The sequence below is a fragment of the Theropithecus gelada genome, chromosome 13 (genome assembly GCF_003255815.1).
Source record: "Theropithecus gelada isolate Dixy chromosome 13, Tgel_1.0, whole genome shotgun sequence".
Lineage (NCBI taxonomy): Eukaryota > Metazoa > Chordata > Mammalia > Primates > Cercopithecidae > Theropithecus > Theropithecus gelada.
The window spans coordinates 19,828,808-19,847,931 of NC_037681.1; the positions used below are offsets into that span (position 1 = coordinate 19,828,808).

The 19,124-nt window shown below is 56.4% G+C and overlaps 1 protein-coding gene across 1 annotated transcript; it reads left to right on the plus strand.

The window, feature by feature from the left end:
- The first annotated feature begins 11,402 nt into the window (after positions 1-11,402).
- Positions 11,403-18,809, plus strand: NEURL3 (neuralized E3 ubiquitin protein ligase 3). The gene is made up of 4 exons (XM_025354571.1): positions 11,403-11,529; positions 15,528-16,013; positions 17,001-17,072; positions 18,014-18,809. Exons 1-4 carry the CDS (start codon positions 11,502-11,504, stop codon positions 18,214-18,216), a joined length of 789 nt encoding a protein of 262 aa, XP_025210356.1. The 5' UTR covers positions 11,403-11,501; the 3' UTR covers positions 18,217-18,809.
- Positions 18,810-19,124: the final 315 nt, after the last annotated feature.

The following is a 19,124-nucleotide window of genomic DNA, read 5'->3' on the forward strand; positions in this document are numbered from 1 at the left end:
AGGAAGCAGCCACAGATGGGGAGGGTGGCAACCAGGCACCTCCCCCTGCAGGGCTGCTGCCTTGCCCCCACGGGTGTAGCACTATCCGCTCAGGGTGAGGCCTCGGTGCCTGCTGGTGCCTGTGTCAGAGGCACAGTCCTGTGAAAAGGCATGGAATTCAGAGTCAGATCAACCCCCAGCCCTGTCCCTTACCGGGTGGCCTTGGGCAGCCCACTGAGATCTCTGGGCCTCACTCTCCTTACCTGTGAAATGGAAACACCTCTGGGTGATGATGTGAAGATGCAGTGAGACTAGCGGGTGAAAGTCAGCCTGGTGCAGTCCCTAGGCTTACAGCCTGCCTCCTGCCCTCTGCTCAGGGCTGCTGAGAAGCACCCAGTGCGGGGCTGGGCGGAGCCTTGCAGACTGAGGGCAGAGCGTTGTAGGCTTTGGTTTCTGGGATGGGGGCAAAGGCTATCTCTAGACCTCATCTGTATGCAGTCCCTCCTCATTCTCCTTCCAGCTCAGTCTGTCCTTACCTCTCCACTTCTCTCCCTTCCTCCTCACAGGCCGCCCCAGGCCTCCAGCCTTCATACGGAGACCTGCCACGCTGGCACAGGGGGATGAGGAAGTGCTTGCTTCAGTGTCCCACTCCTCTTAGACTCACTTTTGTCCACCTGGAGACAGTATCCTGGGGCACATAGAGGCCCACCGTGGTGCCTGAGCTCCTGCACACCCAGCAGAAGCTGGAGGGTGGGAGGCGGGAGGGAAATGTATAAATGTTATATTGAACGATAGAGTAGACACATACGCTGAGCGCACAGTGTGCAAAGACAGTGCCACTGGCCTCTTAGTTCTTTTCCTGCTGCTGTAACAGAATGCCCAGACTGGGTAATTTATAATGAATGGAAATCTATTCGGCTCACTGTTTTGGAGGCTGGGAAGTTCAAGAACATGGTGCCAGCATCTGGTGAGGGCCACTCTGTGGCAAAAGGCAGAAAGTGAAAGCAAGGGCAGGAGAGACAGAGACAGGAAATCGGCCGAATTAATCCTTTTTATCAGGAGCCCACCCCTGGGCGATAATGCCTCACTCACTCTTCCGTAATAGCATTAATCCATTCACGAGGGCAGAGCCCTCATGATCTAATCACCTCTTAAAGGTTTCACCTCTTAATGCCATCAGAATGAGGACAAGCTTCCAACACATGAATTTTGGGGGAACACATTCAAACCATAGCAGCCGGGGTGGGGGAGATTGCGTAAAAAGCCTTCCTGCCATTGATAATGAAAATATCACTTTGTGTATGTACAGCACAGAAAATTTCACAAGCGCTTTTCTACATCCACAGTAAAGGAGAAGGGAAATTTGGAGAAGGAAGAAACGGGGCAAGGAGGAGCCAGGGGACCTGTTGGGAGTGATATGGTTTGGCTCTGTGTCCCCACCCGTATCTCATCTTGTAGCTCCCATAATTTCCACGTGTTGTGGGAGGAACCTAGTGGGAGATGAATGAATCATAGTGCGGGGGAGTCTTTCCCGTGCTGTTCTCACGATGGTGAATGGATCTCACAAGATGTCATGGTTTTTAAAACGGGAGTTTCTCTGCACAACTTTCTCCTTTGCCTGGTGCCATCCATGTAAGATGTGACTTGCTCCTTCTTGCCTTCCACTATGATTGTGAGGCCTCCCCAGCCATGTGGAGCTGTGAGTCCAATAAACCTCTTTCTTTTGTAAATTGCCCAGTCTTGGGTATGTCTTTATCACCAGCATGAAAACGGACTCATACAGGGAGCCTTGCTTACCCCACCCACCCTGGAGTCCCTGGAGTCCCTGGAGCCCTTAAGCGGGAGGCAGTGGGCTTCTCTCTGAATTGAGAAAGAGGATCCAGGAAGTTGGCCGGGCGCGGTGGCTCAAGCCTGTAATCCCAGCACTTTGGGAGGCCGAGACGGGTGGATCACGAGGTCAGGAGATCGAGACTATCCTGGCTAACATGGTGAAACCCCGTCTCTACTAAAAATACAAAAAACTAGCCGGGCGTGGTGGCGGGCGCCTGTAGTCTCAGCTACTTGGGAGGCTGAGGCGGGAGAATGGCGTGAACCCGGGAGGCGGAGCTTGCAGTGAGCCGAGATCACGGCCACTGCACTCCAGCCTGGGAGACACAGCGAGACTCCGTCTCAAAAAAAAAAAGAGGATCCAGGAAGTCTCCTTCCTTCAGCTCAAATAAACAGCACACTACACTCAGCTAACGCACTCACCTGCAGGTGCCACTCGGAGTGACTCCTGGAAACACATGCTATGTCTGCAGTTTCATCCAAAGCCTGCAGCCCCACACCCACCCAGTAGCCTCTGACTTAGCCACCTGGAGGATCCAGAACAAACCTGAGAACAAGGAAGAAGTGTGGCTTAAAAATGATACATGTTGCCCAGTACATGTACTGTATTTTTGCACATTTTCAAAGGACATGTGAGATTTCACTCAGGAGCCTGATCTTTATTTTTATTTTTATTTTGAGATGGAGTCTCTGTTGCCCAGGGTGGAGTGCAGTGGCCTGATCTTGGCTCACTCCAACCTCCGCCTCCCAGGTTCAAGTGATTCTCCTGCCTCAGCCTCCTGAGTAGCTGGGGTTACAGGTGTGCGCCACCAAGCCAGGCTCTTACATTTTTAGTAGAGGTGGGGTTTTGCCATGTTGGCCAGGCTGGTCCCAAGCTTCTGACCTCAGGTGATCCACCCGCCTCAGCCTCCCAAAGTGCTGGGATTGCAGGCGTGAGCCACCGTGCCCGGCCTTATTTTTTATTTTATTTTTGAAATAGAGTTTCACTCTGTCACCCAAGCTGGAGTGCAGTTGCATGAACTCGGCTCACTGCAGCCTCCACCTCCCGGGTTCCAGCAATTCTCGTGTCTCAGTCTCTCGAGTAGCTGGGATTACAGGCGGGTGCCACCACGCCCGGCTAATCTTTGTATTTTTTTGTAGAGACAGGCTTTTGCCCTGTTGTCCAGGCTGGTCTCAAATTCCTGGCCTCAAGCAATCCAACCACCTGGTACTTCCCAAAATGCTGGGTTTACAGGCATGAACCACTGTGCCCGGCCTCATCTTTATTTTAGAATTAACAAAATGGTGGAGAACTTTGGGGTCAGTCCAGTTTGACCTATACAAGTCCCTCAGTCTTTCTGCGCCCCAGTCCCCATCTGTCATACACCCAAGTCCCACAGCCAGTGGGTGGCAGAGTCCCCACTCCGCACTGGTGACTGTGCTAGGCGATTTCATGGTACTTGCAAAGGCCCGGCACATCATGGGCCCCCAGTGAGTGCTGACCGTATGGCTGAAAGGACTGACGAGACACTAAAGTCCCCCATGAAGGCACAAACCAGAAGGTGAGTACTCGTCCAGTCACAATGGAAGGAACGGAAGCACAAGGACGGCGTGCATGCAAGTGTGGCACCGGGGACCCACGCTCCAGGTTAGCTGCCGGAAGACCCAGAGCCTAACCCAAGCCAAGACAACTCAGATACACTGACAGAGTTTGAGGACCCTGTCTTTCTTCCCTGCACTGAGTATCTTCACGCACAAGGAGGAGCAGAGAGAGGCAGCAGCAGCCCAGTCAGGGCAGAGGTAGCGCTTCGCTTCCTAGGGAGGGGTTGACTCTTAGCTTGCTTCTCAAAGCTCAAGTCAGGGCTGGGTGTGGTGGCTCACGCCTGTAATCCCAGCACTTTGGGAGGCCGAGGCAGTCGATCACCTGAGGTCAGGAGTTCGAGACCAGCCTGGCCAATGTGGTGAAACCCCATCTCTACTAAAATTGCAGAAATTAGCCTGGAGTGGTGGCCTGCCCCTGTAATCCCTTCGGAGGTTACTTGGGAGGCTGAGGTGGGGGGACTGTTGCTTGAACTCTGGAGGCAGAGGCTGCAGTGAGCCGAGATTGTGCCACTGCACTCCAGCCTGGTGACAGAGTGAGACTTCGTAAAAAAAAAAAAAAAAAAAAGGGAGAAAAGCTCAAGTGGGGAGAGGAGAAGCTCCTTGGGAGACAGAATGGGCTGGAGTCCACTCCACCCTGGCAGGGAACATTTGGCCCTAGCTCTGCCAGGGTGGAGGGGTGTCAAGAGACCTAGGGAATGGCCACTCCCTGCCCAAGGCCTGGGCAGTAGAGACAATGACAATGGCTGCAATGAGCTTTGACAATGGGCAAAAACTCAGAGGAGTGGAAGGAAGATATTTTCTTCCTCTCTGTGCTATTGTGGCTTTGGTGAGGGACCAGAAGGACCTGCAGGGATCTGCAAAAATTCTGCTGGAGAAGTTGGCGATTCGTCCTCCTGGCCAGCAGGTTCTCAGCTACAACAGCTCCCCTGCCCACCCACCTACAGTGCCCCCACAGCGGAGTTCCTGCGGGCTGGGCGCCAGGTGACGTGTTCACCGCACGTGTGAGTCCCAGGTGCATGGGGTCTCCCAGCGCTCAGAGCCTCCCTCCACCCTCCACCCGGGATGCCACACCCTCTCTCTTTCCCTGCACCCTACAGCTGCTGTTTTCCCTCAATATCCATTCTCTCCTTCTCTATCGTAATATTGGAACACTCCAATTTCTGTCTAGCTGGGCACATGATTGCCCAGAATAAAGCCTACACTTCCCAGTTCCTTGCAGCTGGATGTGGCCACACAACTAAGTTTTGGCCAATGTGATTCCAGCTGAAGTTTGGGCCACGCGTGCTCTTCCTGGCTGTGGAAAGGGGCATGCCATGGCCCGCTGTGGCCCCTTTCCCTGCTGGCAGGAGGCATAACACTCCTCTTGACCCACCTGTCTGGGGCTGCAGATGCCCCTGTCCAGGAGGTTTGGCAGAGCCAGGGGCTGCCCTAGCCATGCTGGGTTGGAGGTCTCAGGGCCCTGGAGAGGCCCAGTGCTTGTGATCTCACCCGAGCGATCCCACACAGGGCTCCACGGGCCCCACCTTGAAGTGAGAGGACTGTCGGGCACAGTTATGGCCCAAGAAAGGCCCTGAGGTCCTCTTCAGTAAGTGTGTGTGTGTGTGTGTAGGCAGGGGGGCTTTACTGGTAAGAGCAGGTATTTACTGGTTAGTGCAGTTCCCTGTGTGGGAATGTGCTACTCATTACTCATTCAGCCCTCCTATCAGCCCGCCCAGCAGGGCTCTTTATTCCCATTTTTGTACATGAGAAAAATTAAGGCTTAGAAAGTGGTGTCAGCCAGCCCACGGGCTTTCAGCTATCAAGTGGTGAAGTCTGGATTTGAACCCAGATCTGGTCACTCCATTGTTCTCCTTCCCCAGTAACTCCGAAAGATCCATCAGAGTCCTCCAGCTGAACGAGTGGATCCCGGCCTGGCTGATCCCATCCACCGCTGTATGACTGGTCGCTTCCACATCCATGTTCCCAGCACTGTTCTCTCACCTGAGCTTCCACTTGGATTCTCAGCTGTCTTTGAGCCACCTGACTTGATGGCTAACAGCTGCCTCAGACACAACTATCTGCTCGTACTGTGTTCCTCCCAGACTACCCTCGGTACATCTGTGTCCCTCCCTGGGGCTCTGGCATCACCTCCCACTGTTGCCAAGCTTAGCCTTGGCTCTCCTGAGGTGCCCTTCCCTGCCTCGTGCCCTTATCAACTCCTCACAGTTCCCTTCCCCTCCATGCATGCTTCCATTTTCTGCCTGATGGTTCTTACCCCCAAGCAGACAGCTCCAGGTTCCTCGAACCTTGGCTCCTGCTGAGAATCTTTCAGCAATCCCCTATTTGCTACAGAAGAGTCCAGTCCCTCCTTCGCATGGCCCCTGTGACCAGGCTGCCTTGCTGTCCCCCTCCCCATATGCTGAGGGGCCACTGCTCCACTCTACCCTGGGCTAGGCAGTGCTGGCTTCCCACCAACATCCAGTTTCTCCTTGCTTAGCGACAGACCCCAAGTTTTAGCTGCTCTTCCCGATAAAGACTACATTTCTGTTTCCCTTGCAGCTAGCTGTGGCCATGTGACAAGGTTCTGGCCAATGAGCTATAAATGAAAGCGTTACCTAGGCCCTCCAGTAAATCAGCTTAATTGCAAGCTGGCTTAGCTGAGAGGAGTGCCCATTTGAGTCTTTCTCTTCCCTGATGCTTGGAGCTCTGATGCACTGGCTGGAGCTCCAGCAGCCCTTTTGGTCCATGAAGTGACCTTGAGGCCGGTGCCAGAATGGTGGAGCTGAATGGCGGAGAAAGCCTGGGTGCCCTGTGGCTGCAGAGGTGTCACGATTAGCTGGACTGCCTGTCTTCAGCTTATTTTATGTGAAAAAGAAATGAACACGCCTTGTTCAAGCCACCGTCCTTTTGGACATTCTCTTGCATGCAAGCAATCCTAATCCTACCTGATACAACCATAGAGCGTGCGGCATGTCTCCGTTCCTATGCTTTTGTGTGTGTATTCCTTCTCCCTGAGATGCCTTTCATTCTTTTCTTGGCTGTTGAAATCCTATTTACCTTTCAGGGCACAATTTTAATATCTCTTCTTCCACAAAACCTTCACCCATTCCCCGGGCATAACAACCCCACGACACTGCTGGTCTTCCCAGCCGTCAGTTTGGCCTCTTGTAGCACTTACATAAATTCCAGGGCATGCACAAAGTGGCTGAAGGATGAGGATTGGGTTTCCTTCCATCTCTGGTTACCCAGAACTGGGACAGTGCTTGGCACATAGCAGGCGCCAAATCAATTCCTATTGAACACACACGCATACACACGCACACGCACACACACACACCACACAGGGCAGGCACCACCAGGGCAGGTACCAGGTGTCTTCCCAGGACAGACACCCTGACAATTGTGTATGGGGTGAGAGGGCACGGGGAAAAGGAAAACAAGAAACCAAAAGAAGAGAGCGTACACCTTTCCCTTGACCCTTCCCTCACGCAGGGGCATGAGCAGCCACGCCAGGCCTGGAAGCTGTGCCTCTCTCCTCCAGCTCGCCTCTCTGGCAGGCTCCCCATTCATGCCCAGTGGGCGCTCCCGTGCTGGCGGGGCAGAACCAGGAGGGCGGAGAGACGTGGAGGCGCCCGGCAGAATCAGGACCCAGGAGCACTGCGACAGGGCGGAGGTGACAGTGCAGACCTATTTAAAACTCTGGGCTGGTATTGTGCTACAGGCTGGCCTCTCTCTCCTCCCTCCCACCCCCAAGGCCCCCTGGGGGCTGCAGCTATTGGCCCAGAGGGCTTGCTGGACCCCCAGAGTTGTTGGGTGCTGGTGGAGCAGACTGGCTGGGTGGCTGAGGGCGGCGCCTAGGGCACAGGTGCAGTCCTGGTGGAGCCTTTGTGGCCCGTTCCCTCCAGGGCACTAGGCCGTGGTCGGTTCCGCTGCCGGCCACCGGGCGGCAGTGCTGGTCAAGCCCTCCAGCCTCCAGAGCCGGTCCTGTCCCAGGCAGTGGGGATGCTCCGCCAGAGTGACACTGTTAGGGCTGGAAGGGCTTAGCCAGCATAACACGAAGACGCGATCTATGTATGATGTGAGGGTCCGACTGGAAGGATTTGTTTGTGCGTCTACACACCGGTGTGACCATGATCAAGGTGCAGGACGTTTCCAGCTCCCCACAGGCTTCCCGTGTCCCTGCCAATCACCAACTCCCAAAGGGAGCCTTGTCCTGCTTCGAACACCAAGGATGGGTTTTGCCTGAACCTCCTATGAATGGCAACACGCGGTGCTCTTGGGTCTTCCCTTACATCAGCCTCCCGGCGGTGAGGTTTATCCACGTGGGTGCAGGCAGCAGTAATTGGTTTTCACTGGCACAGTATTCCATGGCGTGCATATGTGGCAGTTTAGGTCCTGCTGATGGGCGTGGGGAGCTGGGCTGGGAGCAGCCTCTGAGATAGAGATCAGGGACAGGGCTGCTTAGGCGGCAGACCTGGGGAAGCATAGGCCTGGACTGGGTGTGGGTGGGACACTGGCCTTGGCCTCCGGGGAAGGGGCCCTGCATTCCTGGGGATCTGAGCTGTGCAGCTGCCCCGACAGTGGACATTCGCGTGTTTCCAGGCTGGGGCTGCTGTGGGCCAGCACACCTGCTTCACGGGGCTGGCATGGCTGGGCCATGAGGCTGGCAGAGGGGTGCCTTGTGCAAAAGCTCCCGGCGCTGCCCTGTTTGGCCCCTCCGCGCCCTGGCCTGCCGCCCACAGCGCGCGCGGCCCTGATGTTCTGGGGCTGGTTTCCAGCGGGGGCAGCCTCTGCCCTCTGAGATTTCGGCCCGGGGAACGGATGAGGGCTGGCAAGTGTCACAGGCGGGCGTCCCAGGGCCTTAGTGGCAGGGCCCATGAGGGACCGGGCTGCCTGACAGTGCCCCAGGTTGGGCTGGTTTCCCGTCCCGCTGGGCGCGGGGCAGCCGCGGCGTCCTCCTGTGCCCGGCTCTTCCCGGAGCGCGGGCGGCGTCTTGAGAGATGACCTGCGGGAAGACAGGTGTAGCGATCGGGCTCTAGGCAAGCGGCACCGACTGCGGCGGAGGGGTCCCAGCGAGGCTGCCGCCCACCCCGGGACGCGGGCGTGTGGGGGCTGCGGTGCATGAGCCTGGGCAGAGCCGCGGACCTGCCTCGGGGGCGCCCCTCCGGGCTTTGGGGGCTCCCGGGCCCTCGGCGCCTCCTGCAGTACTGACCGCCGCCAGCAGAGGCCGCCGCAGTCCCGGCCCGGCCGAGGCCGCCCCGCGCTCCGGGGCCCGCGCCCGCCCCTCTGGGAGCAAAGGTTCGCGGCGGGGCTGGCGGGTGCCGTCTGCAGCGGGGCTGGCGCGGGCGGTCTGCAGCGGGGCCGCCTCCACCTCCCACTCAGCAGCCAGTCAGGCCTGTCCACAAAGCTCCTGCTCTGTGCCCGCGCAGTACAGTGGGGGAGACATTGCTAATTGGGGGGCGCTCCCAGAGGGGAGTCTCCGCGGCGAGTGGCGGGGGAGGGGCCCAGGCACACCGTCTCCAGCCGCGATACCTGGGCTGAACCTCAGCCTGTCACCTCATGCCTAGTAAGCTGAACCAGCTGCGTCACCGTCGTGTGCCTCAGTTTCCCCACGTGTATAATGGAAATGATGACAATCAACAGGACCTTTTCGAGGAGTTGCCATGAGGACTACCGGGTAAGTTCTGGACTTAGAACGGTAGCATTCCGGGCCAGGCGCGGTGGCTCACGCCTGTAATCCCAGCACTTTGGGAAGCCGATGCGGGTGGATCACGAGGTCAAGAGATCGAGACCATCCTGGCCAGCATGGTGAAACCCCATCTCTATTAAAAACACAAAAATTAGCTGGGCGTGGTGGAGCGCACCATAGTCCCAGCTACTTGGGAGGCTGAGGCAGGAGAATTGCTTGAACCCGGGAGGCAGAGGTTGCAGTAAGCCAAGATGGCACCACCGCACTCCAGTCTGGGCGACAGAGGGAGACTCCATCTCAAAAAAAAAAAAAAAAAAAAAAAAAAAAAAAAAAAGAACGGTAGCATTGTGCAGGGGAGGAAAAGTAGAAAACTAGAATCTTTCCTCACCCATTGCTGGGTTCATGGCTAGGACCCCTATAACAAAAGACAGGTCAACAAGAGAAAAGCACACAAATTTATTTCATGTAAATTTTACATGACACAGGGACCTTCAGAAATGAAGACCCAAAGAAATGGGGACATGTATTTTTATGCGTTGGTTTCATGAAGAGTGGGCATTGTGGAGAAGTGATTGGCTAAAGGGGGAAAGGGTAATAAAGTGGGGAGAGTTGGCCAGTCCTGTTCAGATTATTCTCTCTGTCCCTGTGTCTTCAGAGGTAAGGATGGGCCTTATGGCCTCATGGTCCTACTTCAGGGGATTTGGGCAAAGGGAAGGTGAGTGAGGCCTTCCTGCTTCTGCTGTTTTCTTAAATGCCAAGGTGCCATATTTCAGGGTGATATGTCCTGAACCCTGGCAGTGTGTTCAATAAACAAACATGGAGTGTGTGGCAGGCATGCCTGTCCCCTGGATGTGAGGCTTTACACAGGCTTTAGCTCCTCAGAATGACCCCCTCTGCCCCCCAGATGCCTCATGGCCCAAGGTCCCTCTGATGCGACTACACCACCCCAGCCTGCTGGCTTTGGGTGGCCTGAGGGCCGTAGCTTGCCAGGTAACTTTCCAGACAGTCTGAGGCTCAGAGGTGAATTCCCTGATAAGATGCCATACATACCTCTCATGAGAGTGTGATTTATTAACAAGGTGCACGACTCCAGCCCTCTGGGGAACCACCCAAGGCAGCCCGCACTAAGGTGGAGCACGCACCGGGCGCTAGCCATCCCTTAGCCGAGCAGTCACTAACTGTGGCCTTCATCTGGGGTCTTGGGAGGGGCTTAGCCCACAGGTTGAGGGTCAGGGCACTCACAAGGCTCCAAACCCACCAGGCCCTTGCCACCTAAAGTGGGGTCCACTTGGCCAGGTGCCGTGGCTCGTGCCTGTAATCTCAGCACTTGGGGATGCCGAGATGGGAGGATTGCTTGCGGCCAGGAGTTTGAGACCAGCCTGGGCCACATAGCTAGACCTGTCTTCACAATATCAAAAATATTAGCTGGGCATGGTGGGGTGCACCTGTGGTCCCAGCTACTCAGGGTGCTGAGGTGGGAGGATCGCTTGAGTTTGGGAGTTTGAGGTTGTAGTGAGCCATGATCACACCACTACACTCTGGCCTGAATGACAGTGAGACCTTGTCTGGGGAAAAAAAAAAAAAAAAAGTCAAGTCCACATATCTCAGTTAGGGCCCCAGGCTTTCTGAGTCAATCTGCATTTTAACAAGATCCCCAGGAGATTTGAGAGTATGTTGCAATGTGAGTGAGAAGCACTGGGTTAGAGTAAGCCACCTTCCCTCCATGAGCCTCAGTTTTCCTAACCGAAATAAAAATCGAGGGGCTAGAATACCTTTGGCTTCTTTTCCAGTGCTAACACATTGGGAGCTAGACCTTTGGTGTGACCATCTGTAGGGCTATCAGTTCCTCTCCTCTTCTGTCTGCTTTACCCCTCCTCTCTGTTGGAGGTGCACAATTTCGCAGGTCCTGGGATACAGCACATGCAATTCAATCTGCTTCAACAACATAGATTGAGTTCCTTCCGTGTGCCAGGGTCTGCAGCAGTGAATCCCCACCCTGGCTGTACATTAGAATCATCTGGGTTGCTCTGTAAACTCCCGATGCCTGGGTTCCACCCCAGGCCAGTGGAACTGGAGTCTTTGGGGGCGAGGCTGGGCATAGGTATTTATTAACATGCTTGGACCATTACAATGCACAGCCAGCTTGAGACTGGTCAGAAACGAGAAACAAGGCTACTGTAAGATCTACCCAGGCCTGTCCCCCATTCCTGCTTCCTTCTCTTAGGCTGGCCAGCTCCAGCAGGTCGGGCTGCAAGTCAGGAGAAATCACTGGGAAATCCCCTGGATATAGTAACACATGACAGCACCATCGAATTAATCATCAACCTGTAACGTGATCTCTGGCCCATAAAAAGCAGACCTGCTGAATCTTTGGTAAACTGTCCACTAGACTTCTCCAGGCAGTTCCTTCTAGACCTGGGGACCTACGCCCGAGGACCTTAGACTGATGGGTGCCCAGCTCTGCTTCGAGGCCAGTGAGTAGACCTCCTGCGAGCCCTGAGCTTGGTCTCTGGACTGGGGGTACAGGTAGTGGAGGGGTGCTCTGTGTTATTGCTGGAGTAGAGATGTGGCCATTGTAAAGTTTAGGGGGCTGGTGGGGTCCCAGTTCTGCCGAGTTGAGCTGTGGGCAAGTCACTTTGTCCCTGAGCCTCAGTTTCTACATCTCCAGGCTGGAGACAATGCCTGCTGGCTTACAGGGATCTTTGTAAAATCAAACACACAAATCAAAAGAGTGATAGGCACAAAGGTTCTCTGCGAGCTTCACCGGAGGCCACAGGTGTCCAGGAGTGGAAGGGCCATGTGCGGGGGAGATAGAGGACCTGGTCTTTTAGCACCAGTGATTGGAGTTGGGCATCTCTGGACCTGCCCTCCCAGGTAAAGAGCTGGGAGCCTGGGCTCAGAGCCTTTGGTTCCCTGGTGGGCACCACGGGTTCACAGACTAGTAGTTGGCTGTGCCAAGAGCTACTGCTGCTGTCACAGTAATGTTGTTTGGCAGGGAAATGACAGGCCTGAAAGGAGGTGGCGTAGGAGTGCAGCAGTCAGGAGCGGGGCTGGGATCCCCCACTTTCTGGCTGCAAAAACACAGATGACTAGCACAGCCTTCTCGAGCTCTGAGGGCTTCCCCCGAGGCGGGGTGAGGAGAAAAAGAGGCTGCAAAGTGCCTGTGGGTGCCTGACACCCTGAAAGGCTTGATGCCTGGAGGAGTGGTGAGGATGGAGATCCCTGGAGGCTCTTGCTGAGCAAGGGGCCGCCCCTGCCCCACTCAGATTCCAAGACCCTGGAGAATCTAGAATCTGAGTCTACCTGTCCCGGAGTAGAGACACCCCAGAGGCCCTGCTTTGCGGCAGGCAGTCCATCCCCTCAGCAGTGGGGACCCCGGGGCGGGTGGAGTAATTGGAGAGATCCCCCATGGGCAGGGCACTCAGCTTCTGTGAGTTCAGGGTCCTGCCTGAAAACAGGACCCATAGAAAGAGCGGCCGCCTCTAGGTGTGAGGGTGCTTGGGCACCAGGGTGATCTGAACCCTGTGCCAGCCCAGCCATTGGGGACAGATCTGCTTGAAGAGCCGCCTCTGCCCACCTCTGCCACTCCCCACCCTGGGAGTGAGGTGTCCCGGGCTGCCCAGGTCAAAGTGTGGGAGGATCCCTGCAGGCCTGTGGGAGGAGGCAGGTGGAGTGGAGGTGGCGATCACACCCGTCAGGCCGCCCCGACCCCGCTCCAGGCCCAGGCACACAGCCCTGTGTGAAGTAGGTGGACACGGTCCTGCGGGCCCTTGCCCGGCTGGCGGAGCGAGGGTGGGTTTCAGCCCCACTCGGCCTTGGTGGTGCACAGTGAATAGCTGACGTGACCATGCAGACAGACCGAGTCTTCATAGATGAGAGGCTGTGCCCTAAGGGACCTTTTGCTGCCCTGCCAGGTCCCAGGGAGCTGCCCGAGGTAGGGGGCAGAGCCTGAGTGAGCAGCACAGAGGAGGCCGCTTAGGTGCCCTGGCTGCGGAGTGACCTGTGCAGCCACCGCATACCCTTGGCACCCACCAGCCCTGGTGACATGAGGACTTAGCTTCACACAGGGCTGCTGAAAAGGCTCCTGAGGCAGGGATTGGGGAGCTTTGCAAACTGTCAATTATTCTCCAGGGCAAGGCCTGCTTCTCAAGGGCTCCCAGGGCCTCGTGCAACCCTAAGGCCATTCCGGGGGAGTTCCCCTCCTCCCTGGACTGCCTCCAGCCAGCCAGTTCCCTACTTCATCCAGGAAGTGAATGGAGCAGTGAGGTCACCTCCCATCCTCCACCCCTCCCCGCCCCCAGAGCCAGTCCTGCGTGGAGCCAGCCTCTGTCCCGGGCACCTGCCTAGAGGGTGGGGTGGAAACTCCATCCCCAACCAGGACGGGCTCATCTCTGCTGGTTCCCATCTAAGCCCATGGCGCTGAGCGTGACAGGGCTCCAGCTCCCCTGACCCCAGGGGTTCCTCTTTCCCTGTAGGGGCTGCACTGGGTGAGGCTGGGAGAACTCCTCATTGACCCTCGTTCTACCCCTGATTGCTGTGGGCCGGGGCCGGCCACTTGCCCACCGTGTGCCTCTTAGGATGGCAGCAGGATTGGGTGTGGCAGTTTGTAGAGAGGGCTCGGATGCCGGCCACCATCTCTGGCACTGCCCCTCATCGAGGGCCATTGCTCCAGGCTCTTGCCAGGCCCACTGCAGAGCTTCTCTCTAGTTCCCACCTCAGGGATGGGCAGTGACCCAGCCAAAGGGCTGGCCTCTGCCCTCTTAGATTGTGGCTGGTTGTGCCAAGAGCCTCTGCTTGCCCTGGCACCCTCAGCCCCATGCCTGGCCAGGTAGACAGTGAACAGGACTCCAGACAGGTGTCCCGAGACGCCTGGCCTTGCTGGACATGCACCTCACTGCTGTTTGTGGGTGAGGAGGCTGGGCCCTAGAGGACAGTGACCTGCCTGGGCCAGCAGCAGGGCAGGTCTGGAATGGGGGTGTTAACCATGGCGCAGCCGGGGTCCCACTGCCCTCCATGGAGCAGCCTCAACCATGGGCACAAGGCCAGGTTCACTGATGTCAGGGTCCCCAGCTTGGCTCCAGCTCTCCATGCGTGCTGGCTCTGGGACTTCTCCTTGCCTAGGTGCAGCCTTGAGGCACGGGGAGCTGGGCAGGCCTGCTGGGATTCACACAGAGGGATGAGTGCATCGCGGGAAGGCACGGGTGGGGCACGGGTGAGGGGTGAATGCAGATACACAGGTCTCTGTGAGAGTCCCAAGGCCATGGTGAGCGCTGGTCCCTAATGCCGGGGAAAGGTCACTGCAGGTAGGCTTACCTTTGGCCTGTGGAAGTCAGGGACAGAGTCACTGTCACTGCAAAGGTATCCTGGTGCCTGACCAGATGGAACCTCCTGGCCCTGGGCTTCGCTAGAGGGTGGAAACCTGTGTGTGGTCAGAGTGCCTGCCTTGCCAGGGGAGTGTGACCTGATCTGGGAGGGGAGTGGCCTTGCTCCTTAGGCTGGGGTCTGGCTTAAGTTCTGATTGAATTCACCTTTTATTTTCAACAGCAAACAGCCGGCCAGCCTCCCTCCCCCAGCCCAGAAAGCGCAGGGCCAGGAAGGGAGGGGCAAGGCTGGCTAAGGCAGTTCTGGGGTAGGAATCCCCACGAGCTTCCTGCAGGCTGAGTGGAGAGGAAGGGCTGCCCAGTGAGGTGCTTTCCACTCCTGACCACCAGGCAGAGTCCTGCGGGAAGTCCCCTGGTTTCAGAGCCAGGCTTGACCTCACCCAGGATTCTGAGGGACTAACCTGGGACTCCCTCTCCAGCCTGCACCCATACCATGTGGGGAGCAGCCAGGCCTCTTTCTCTCCCAGGACAAGGACGTCACCATTGCTGGGGGCCGTGGTTTTCACAAGTGATGCAGTTCCCCGTGGGAAAGCGAGAGAGACAAGCAGAGAGGGAATAGCAGATGGCCTCCTGGAGCAGACCACAGTCAGCAGATCTGTCTGTCTCCTCTTCCGTCATTTTTAGGTGCATATAGAATAAATAAACGCATGGGCTGAGCGCAGTGGCTCATGCCTGTAATCCTAGCGCTTTGGGAGGCAGAGGCGGGAGGATCACTTGAGGCCAGGAGTTCAAGACCAGCCTGGGCAACACAGCAAGAACTCATCTCTGAAAACAAAACAAAACAGAACAAAACAAAAGAAAACAAAAAAAACCATCTATAACAAACGTATAGATATTTATGCCTGACTAACCCTACTCTTTCTCTTGAACAATAATAACCATTACTAGATTGGTCACAGGCAGAGCACAAATAGACATCAGTTCCTACAGTTTTCACAACATCTCTGCAGGAACAGAGAGGTGGAAATTGTCCCTAGGGAAAGGTCGAGGTGGCTCTCAGGTGTGACGGACTCTGGGATACTGGGGGCTCTCTGGGGAGCTGGTGGGTCCAGACCTGGCCAGCACTGACACCCCCCGTCCTCAACCCACAGACGCCAAGGCGCCCCGAGAGGCACTTCGCTTCCATGCCGAGACCAAGGGCGCGCAGGTGCGTCTGGACACGCGTGGCTGCACCGCGCACAGGCGCGCCACGTTCCACGACGGCATCGTGTTCAGCCAGCGGCCCGTGCGCCTGGGCGAGCGCGTGGCGCTGCGCCTGCTGCGGGAGGAGAGCGGCTGGTGCGGCGGCCTCCGCGTGGGCTTCACGCGCCTGGACCCCGCGTGCGTGTCCGTGCCCAGCCTGCCGCCCTTCGTGTGCCCCGACCTGGAGGAGCAGAGCCCGACGTGGGCGGCCGTACTGCCTGAGGGCTGCGCGCTCGTGGGGGACGTGGTCCGCTTCTGGGTGGACCGCCGCGGCCGCCTCTTCGCCAAGGTCAACGCCGGCTGCAGGTTCCTGCTGCGTGAGGGTGTGCCCGTGGGCGCCCCGCTCTGGGCCGTGATGGACGTGTACGGGACCACCAAGACCATCGAGCTGCTGGGTGAGGCAACCGTGGGGACCCCGCAGGGGAGGTGGGGCGATGGGGGCTCCAGGGGCACCCCACACCGATCCAGAGCCACAGGAAGAACGTTCACATTCAGTTATTCCGTCAGGCCCTGCGCAGTGTTAGCTGTGAAGATGGGCACTGGAGACACCAGATAGACAAGGCCCAGTCGTAGGGAGGGCAGTGTTGTCCCTAAAGAATCACAAGCAGATAGGCCCAGCATTCACGCCATCTGTTAACCAAAGCACCTGTTAGAGTGCCCACTTCCTTTCACAAAGGAGCAAACATTTGGGCTGGGCTTTGCAGCCTAAATAGGAGTTCACTACAAAGGTGGCAAGCAAAGGGAACACACAGGTGAGGCTAGAGGTGTGCATGGAGAGTGCCCGCAGGGAGAAAGCTGAGCCTCTCAGTCAGTGCGTGGGGAAAGGAGAGCCATCCCTCTAGCCACCCCAGAAGAAAGTGGATTTCAGGGGAGCACAGAGAGGCAGTAATACCCATAACAAGAAACGCTGGCATTCCTGGGCTGGGCGGTGGTCCACTCCCCGCCTCACACCAGCAAATTTGTTAAAACCATTTGTCACAGCTGCCAGCGCCTCACACCCGAAGCGCGTGATTTGCTGGGTCTGGGGTGGAGCCCTGAACCTGTGTTTGTCGAGGCTCTTGGGAGATGTTGATACCCATCTGGGTTGGGAATGTGGCTAGGCCAAGGGGCTCCACTCAGGTAGTGGCTGGAGGGCAAAGAAGAGGGGCCTGAAGGAAGGTGGCTCAGGAGGAAGAATCTCCAGCCCCAAGGATTCTCGGATTCTCAGCTGGCTTAAGCTGGGGAAGGGATGGCCAGGACAGGGTCTTAAACTTTGGGGATGGGGGGCTCAGCATTGTAATCCAGGAAAGAAAAGAGACTGGACACTTTGCTGCGGGGCCAGGAGCAGGGATGGGGGCACCTGGGCTTGCCGTCCTGGGCCTGAGTTTCTCTCTCTCCCTCAGATCCCACAGCCAGCCGGCTCCCAACAGCCATGCCGTGGGACCTCAGCAACAAGGCTGTGGCTGAGCCCAAAGGTGAGTGCCTTCCCAAGCAGCAGGGACTCCCCAGGAATCCAGCACCTGGGAGAGGAGGGAGAAGCCCCATGTCCTGGTTGTTCATTCAAGTCTCTCTCAGGCTTTGGGCCAAAAGATTTGGCTCTGCCTACTGGAAACCTAAAAGCAACCTGGCGTCTCTGCCTTTGAGAGCGTTGGCCTACTCTGTGAGCTAGAAGAGCACTTTTATGAACAGACAGCATTATTCTTGCTTTAAAAAGTCATCCACATTCACTGTAAATGCTTTGTCGATGGAAATAGAGATGAAAAGATAAGTGGGGTGTAGTGGCTCACACCTGTAATCCCTATACTTTGGGAGGCCGAGGCAGGAGGATCCCTTGAGCCCAGGAGTTTGAGACCAGCCTGGGCAACATGGCGAAACCCTGTCTCTACAAAAAGTACAAAAATTAGCCGAATGTGGTGGGGCATGCCTGTGGTCCCAGCTACTCGGGAGGCGGAGGTGGAAGGATCATTTGAGCCCAGCTGACTGAGGCTGCAGCGAGCTGTGATCACACCACTGCACTCCAGTCTGGGTGACAGAGTGAGACTATCTCTAAAAAGTAAAAAAGATTAAAGGATAAAGAGGAAAGTTAAAAAAAAATCACCCTTTACCTCTTGGGTGGATTTTCTCCCAGTATTTTCGGTCATCGATATAGACGTGTGTATATACAGGGACTTGTCTGTGCTTTGTTTTCCTTCTCTAAATTGGAATTTGATTATGTATGTGTGTGTGTGTGTGTGTGTGTGTGTATATGTTTTTCCCCCCCTTTTTTTCACTTGATCACGCTGTAAGCATTTCCTCACGAGGTAACATTCTTCAAAATACAGCTACATGTTTCTCTGTCATTCTCTGTGGTCACATTGTGAATGGGTTGCCCACCCCTTCCCCCATGTGCCCTGACCTGTGTTGTTCCCTCTTCCAGCCACACCAGGAGAGGAGTGTGCCATCTGCTTCTATCACGCTGCCAACACCTGCCTTGTGCCCTGTGGCCACACATACTTCTGCAGATGCTGCGCCTGGCGGGTCTTCAGGGATACGGCCAAGTGCCCCGTGTGCCGCTGGCAGATCGAGGCGGTAGCCCCCGCGCAGGGCCCTCCTGCTCTGAGGACTGAGGAAGGTTCATGAGAGGAGGCTTCCCAGTATGAGTGGCAGCCCAGGCCTAGATCTGAGTCCGGTTCCTGCAGAGGAAGGAGGCGCAGCCCTACCTTCTTTCTAGGGAAGAGTCAGAAGGGCTGATTAGCAAGAGGTGCGGCAGAGAGAGGAAGTCAGGGAGGTGCTGTCTGCTCCCTCCACCTGTTTCACAACAGGGGAGCAAGGAAAAACCCCTTTCTGTCCATGCCAGAACTATCCTTCTGATGGGTTGCTTTGTTTAGAGACAGGGTGGCCCAATCTCGTGTTTTATAGCTGAGGGAGTTCAGGTATCTGTCGCGTCTGGTGAAGCCCTGTACCTCCTGGGTACTGAAGAACCTGGACTCGAAGCAGGAGGTATCTACATGGAATGTGTCAAGTTCCACGTGGAAGCTGGGTTGCCTCCCACAAGTCCCCGGTAGAGTGGATCTGTAGTTACCCGCCCTGCCTCCCTTTGAGGGTGGGCACGAGGTCCCAGCGAGACCAGGCATCTGAAGATGATTTATAACGTGAACGTGTATTGTTGTCACTGTGGTAATTTCCTTGCCAGTTTCTGAGATATCAAAATAAAGTTTGTGTTTCCTGAATGATTTTGTAGTGCCTGTATCCTCTTGCTTGCAGTCTGGGAGTAGGGTAGGAGCTGTGGGCTGCTCAGGATGATGCAGCATTTGGGGACATGCCATTCTGTCTTCCCCACAATCTGGGCTTGTAGGTGGCCTGGGTGGGCCTCTGGGCACTCGGGCCCATGGACTGAGCACATGAAGGGGGTAATCTTGTAATTCCAGTCCTCAAGTCCCAACCAGACTTTTTGCTCTTGCCACCCTTGATTTTGGGGCACTGCCTTGAGGCTCTGGCCCCTGATTGCAGGCAGGAGTTGGCCTGGGAGCCCACCTCAGCAGGTGTCT

Coding starts and splice junctions, on each gene's coding strand:
- NEURL3 (XM_025354571.1), top strand. CDS start 11,502: ATGGGTGCCCAGCTCTGCTTCGAGGCCA. Junction 11,530..15,527: donor CCAGCTCTGCTTCGAGGCCA/GTGAGTAGACCT, acceptor CTCAACCCACAG/ACGCCAAGGCGCCCCGAGAG. Junction 16,014..17,000: donor CAAGACCATCGAGCTGCTGG/GTGAGGCAACCG, acceptor TCTCTCCCTCAG/ATCCCACAGCCAGCCGGCTC.